Source organism: Pinus tabuliformis, chromosome 8 (genome assembly GCF_031772625.1).
Source record: "Pinus tabuliformis cultivar Carrire ecotype Pingquan chromosome 8, CPIR1, whole genome shotgun sequence".
Classification (NCBI taxonomy): Eukaryota; Viridiplantae; Streptophyta; class Pinopsida; order Pinales; family Pinaceae; genus Pinus; species Pinus tabuliformis.
In genome coordinates this window covers 150,905,003-150,911,002 of record NC_142294.1, presented here as the reverse complement: position 1 = coordinate 150,911,002, position 6,000 = coordinate 150,905,003, and the positions used below count along the sequence as shown (strand labels likewise).

General features: G+C 33.8%; 1 protein-coding gene across 1 annotated transcript in view; it reads left to right on the top strand.

The window, feature by feature from the left end:
• Positions 1 to 2,567: 2,567 nt before the first annotated feature.
• The window catches only part of LOC149234572 (uncharacterized), a 66,268-nt gene continuing 62,835 nt past the window's right edge, over positions 2,568 to 6,000 (top strand). The window contains exons 1-5 of the mRNA XM_089368315.1: positions 2,568 to 2,714; positions 2,809 to 2,896; positions 2,980 to 3,047; positions 3,370 to 3,426; positions 3,584 to 3,631. Coding sequence (XP_089224441.1) covers positions 2,625 to 2,714; positions 2,809 to 2,896; positions 2,980 to 3,047; positions 3,370 to 3,426; positions 3,584 to 3,631 — 351 coding nt within the window. The 5' untranslated portion in view covers positions 2,568 to 2,624. The remainder of the gene's footprint in view (positions 2,715 to 2,808; positions 2,897 to 2,979; positions 3,048 to 3,369; positions 3,427 to 3,583; positions 3,632 to 6,000) is intronic.

Here is a 6,000-nt window from a genome sequence, read left to right as displayed (position 1 = left end):
TCGAGGAAAACTCGGATGGATAAAATCCCATTATCACTAAATTCATAAAATAAGCATTGAACCATTCACAAAAACGACCCACGAAATGATTCAGGTTGCTGCTAAAGGTTGTGATGGACTATACATTCCAGTTACCTGTAAAATTAGTTTTTTTTTTTTTTTTTTTTTTTTTTTTTTTTTTGGGTGTATTTGTGTTCAAGTTTTATGTGTTGTTCAAAGTTAATAAGCGAGGTAACTTCAAGAGATCCAAAGATCTTAACTTTAGTGATGGTTGTTTTTTTTTTTAATTATTATATATTATATAGGTTGGAATGGTGAATTAAAATTTGGTAAAATAATTTTTAATTAATTATGATTTTTTTTTTTTTATTTAGAATATATTTTTGATTTTATATATGGATTCAGTATTCTCAGGAGAAACTTTGGGCATTCTGATTGTACGTATAGATTTAACACTATGAAAAATCCCTCCAACACTTCAAACGTAGGGAATTCACAACTAAAATTTGTGATTCCCAATTAATCCCTGTGAATTAAAAAAAAAATGAAACAAAATTAAAAAAAAAACTCCAAAATGTGTAACATGTAGACAGTGGTTTTTTTACGTCAACTATGGTTTTTTTAATAGAATAATATAATTATTTTTATTAAAAAAAATAACAAACTAAATTTCTTTGATTTGCCACTCAAGCGGTACGATAGCTCTTGGGAACGTTCTGGATTTTCTGACACTAACCAGTCGGTCTTTAGTGCCAATGAAGAGGATTTTAATTGTGTCACGTTATGTGGTTGCTGCCAACAAATATTCTAATCTGGAAGTGTGTCGACCGGGGCTCCATTATTGAGCTAATTAAATCACTGACATGTTATTGGGATTCTTCCTGTTGAAACTTGTCGCTACTCCTAAAACTCCCACAGACTGTTGGTTGCTTGAAGAACACATAACCACATAATGTCGCTCATTCATTCTCCTGTGTCAAACCTTCAGGATATGTCCACCACATTATGGATCGCGAAATTTCCGAAGACAAAATATTCAAATATAGACCGCTAATTCCACTTTGACACGTTCAATCTTTACTGACTCTGTAAGCCGAAATAAGCATTGGAAAGGTTTTGTTTGCTTTTCGTGCACCATGATATCTAGACCAATGTTGTGAAAATCGTGATCGGGATTAAATCGGCGCGGGAAACAAATAGGAAAAAATCGGAATTATCGGGAAAAAATCGGAAAAAATCGGGAAAAAATCGTTTGGTACAAAAATATTCATTTTTTTTTTCATTTTCATTTTTCATTTTTTTCAATTTTTTTAATATCTAAACCATATACAACATAAAATAAATACATTAACACATAAATATGATAAAAAAACTAATATATAAGATGTTTAATATCATCTCTAGTGCTAAAATCGCACATAACATTGAATCATGTCCTGAATAGTAAGTCCTGAATCCTGAGTCCCAACTCAGCCTCAAAATATCAACAAAAAATATGATAATGTATCTCATCATGTCATAATGTCATATACAATAAAATGAAAGTCTAATCCTATTGATTTCCTCTGCCCCTCTTGCGAGAAAATGCCAGAGCTTTCCCTTTCCATCTAGATGAAGATGCTGGTGCTTGTGCTGGTGGAGATCACAGTGGAGTCTGATGTGCTCTAGAAGCTGAAGAAATAGAAGTAGGAGCTACAGGAGGTAGACCACGTCCTCTACTGGTGGCAAGGGTAGCCCAGGCAGGTGGTGTCACCTGGAAACATTACAATCTCCCAATCCTGAAATCCTGAAAAATTGATAAGTCTGCTGGATTTTAAATGAAATCTAAAATTCTACTTTCTCCATATGAAATCCAATGAGGCTGGAACCACTCTCAAACATCCTGAGTCATTTCATGGTAATGTTAAAAATTTAAGTATAAGGATGAAAATGAAGATTAAGGAGAATGTCACTTTTACTTTAAGAATTTAACATTACCATGAATAGCATATCCATACTCTGGCCTAGACTTGATCATTAAGCTGCCCCACTAAAAAATCATTTGTTTCTTTAAAAAAAAATTGCATGAAAAAACCCAAAAAAACGTTATAAAACTATGCTGTCACGATCCTCGGCGATTTTTTAAGTTTTTATCGCGATTTTTCCGTTTTTATCGCGATTTTTTCAATAAAAATCGGCAAAAAAAAATACGGCGATTTTTTCGTTTAATTATCGCGATTTTATCGGCAGAGGGAAAAAATCGTGATTTTTTTTATTTTATCGCGATTTTCACAACATTGATCTAGACATTCCAAATTCGAACCAAAAGGGATCCTCTAGATCTTTACAAGCCCTTTTACTTTTTAGGTGGATGGGGATAAGCATAACCTGCAATGAATTAAGTTTTGATCTTCTTGCATTGTCTCAGGGGTTACTTTGCTGCAACTTATAAAGAACCCTCCATTAAATTGATAGAAGTGTCGAGAGATAGCTGGACCCCTAATGTCGGTTATGGAATGTGGAGAAGCCAGAGGTTTTGGATATATATGATCATATGATTTGATTTTCTACAGTGGAGATTCATTTTTCTGCCATAGAAGGTATTTCATATAATCGTGTTAATTCAAAATCAGTACATGTGAGCCATGGAGACTACATCATTTTATTCCATTCTTGGGGTTAATAAGGACTCCTCCACTGCTGAAATACGCAGCGCTTACAGAAAACTTGCAATGGTGAGCAGAAAATATTTGTTGTTTTTGTTTACTGTGAGATAACTTTATGTGATGAATGCTCTGTACTGATTTTGTCAATCCGTCTGAGTTGTAGAAATGGCATCCTGATAAATGGTCAACAGATCCTTCTTCATCAGAAACCGCCAAGCTCAGATTCCAACAGATTCAAGGGGCCTATTCAGGTATTCTGAACAACCTGCACTTTTATGCCCCTAGCATTTATATAATATTACGCGTGATAGCTGAATGATTCTTGTGTTTGCAGTTTTGTCAGATGACACGAAAAGAGCACTATATGATGCAGGCATGTATGAGTCCTCTGAAGATATGGATGTAAGTTAGTTACAGAGTATGTGCTTTGCTCATTAAAGTTTAGATCATATAATCAGCTATAATTCCAATCTTATCGTGTAAGCATTTCGTAACATGCATGAAACCAATAAACAATGGGAAAGTTTTGGTTGTTGCTCCTCCATTAATTCTGTTAAGGGTTAATGGCAATGATCGATGAATGGATTGTTATGTTCAATATACTGGATTAATATTCCAGTCAGTCTGACCGAAATGAATTATGCAAGCTCTCAGTACTAAAGGTTTCTAGTTAATGATAATTAGCAGGGCATGTTGTTGCTTATATATTTTCTAATTTGTGTAGGCGTTTTGCGATTTCCTTGATGAGATATCATCTCTAATGGCCACTGTAAGAGTCCAGGTATGAACTGATTGATGTTTTATGTTAGAACACAGGGTCTTTGTAACCCTTATGGAAGTTGGAAAGAGAAAGACCACAGTGTATATATATATATATATATATGCTTGTTTTCAACATTTTTGAATGGTCAACCGTGAATGAATATTGTGAATTCCAGAGCAACAAAGACGACGAACTTTTACAGTTACAGGAAATAATTTGTCAGGTCCCCTCAGTCAGGTCCCCATAATATTGTCAGGTCGCTGAGCAAAGCCACGACATATAGCTCTCGCATTATTAGTCAGGTCCCCATAATTTGTCAGGTCGCTGAGCAAAGCCATGGCATATAGCACTCACATTATTTGTCAGGTCCCCTTAGTCAGGTTCGCATATTCTTCAGGCTCATCGGAGATAAAGATGACGACCACTAAACGGTGATAAAAAAGTTCCACGTGTTTATTTTTTATGGGTTAGAAGAATGAAAATAGAACGAGGAGAATGGTTGGGACGAACAGTGTTTGCCCAACGAATTCCACATAGAAAACACCTTTTGGCATAATTATAATATTAATGGTAATAACATTTTAAATATAATATTAATTCCAGCGTAACCTGCGGTAATATCATTTTAAGTTCCACTTCTAACTTAGCACCTATATATTTCTCCATTCTCTTCATCCCCGCATCCTTCATATTCTCAATAAAAGGATTTAATTATGTTGTGTTTTCTAATTTGCTTCTAATTAAATTTTAATTAAAAATATCTTAGAATTAACTTTTAAATAAAAATATTATATATTTTATTAAATTTGATTAATTTTGTTATTCGCCTCATTCCTTTGTTGTAGCTAATTTGTTCATGGAGGACTTTGAATCCAAAGCTTTGTCCTCGGCTCAATGCAAATCAATGTTTCAGAAGAGATCTGTGGATGACACATGCGTCATCTGACCTCATGGTTGGGATAAGTTGAATATATTTCTCCGTCATCTTAATAATCAGTCTAGCTCCATAAAGTTTACTATGGAATGTGAAATCAATGGGAGTCTTCCATTTCTTGATGTCCTTCTTTCAAAAAAGGACGATGGATCATTCTCTCACCAGGTCTTTCAGAAGAAAACTCACACGTAGCAGTATCTTCATGTTAAGTCACGTCATTTCCCTGCTCAAAAGCTGGGTGTTCTCAACACTTTAGCCACTCATGCGTTTAGAGTTTTTGATGAAAGTCATCTTGAAGATGAGAAAACCCATCTCCTCAAGGTTTTCAAAAATAATGGTTATAATAAGCTCCAATGTCTTAGGGCTTTCCTTAAGGCTAGCAAGGGTTCCAAGATTAAAAAATAACCCAATGATCAAATTTCTCGAGTACACCTTCCTTTTATACAAGGGACAACTCACAAGATTGCAAGGATCATAAGAAAGCACGAGGTTCCCTCAACCTTTAGGCCCCTTAACACTATTCAAAGTTCCCTAAGATGTGTAAAAGACCTGGTGGACCCTAAGAATATGAAAGGTGTTCATGTAATCCCTTTTTCATGTGAAACACACTATGTTGGTGAAATTGGATGTTCAATAAATTCAGAGGATTCAGGAACCTGCGATAGACATCAAACATAGGATGAATCGCTCCTCAGCGTTAGAAAAACAAGTGGAAAATACAAAACACCACATCTGCATTAAAGATGCTTGAGTCATTGCTAAGATAGATCATTTCCATCACCGTAAGTTAAGGGAAGCTGTATAGATTGAAATGAGGCCAAGCAATCTGAATAGAGATGATGACTGGAAAATAAGCAGCTATTGGATATATGACATTTATTCTTAAGTTTTTCTTTATATATATATATATAAAATTTCCTAATATTATTCAGAGATGACGACTAGAAAATAAGCAGTTGTTGGATCCCTGACACATATTATATATTTCCTAATATTATTCAGAGATTATGGCTGGAAAATAAGCAGTTGTTGGATCCCTCATATATATATATATATATCTAATTTCCTAATATTTATTATTTATTTGTAATTTTATCTTGACTACTAATAATCGATTAATTTTTCTTTCCCAAGGAAAAATCACAATTTTATTCATTTTGAACAAAATTACATATTGAAGATGCTATAAAAGCATATGCATAAATAACAACAGATCCGGTATCCAATATCAATAAGAAATCATTAGAGAGTTAAACTAGTCTACTCTTTTCCACCTTTCTTTTTTTCCACTTTCTGCCAACCACTAAAATTAGGTGTGGAATTTATTTATTATTATTATTATATAAGTTTGACCATTTTTTTAGAATTAATTGTTTTGATTATTTAAGTTTGACCTAAACATTATTAAAAAGAGTTTGTCTTTCCGATTAATTACATCATTGAATTTTGCTCGACGTTTCGAACCAACTAATGTGGTTCATCCTCCATTAGTTGGTTTGAAACGTCGACCAAAATTCAATGAAACAAAAGAAAGAAAGAAATTATTTTAATGTCGACAAGGCTAAAAAAACCTATGGGACAGATTGCTGCTTCTTCATCTGCTTGATGTATTCGACCCTCTTTATCAATATGGATCACAAAACTCTTAGATCTAACTA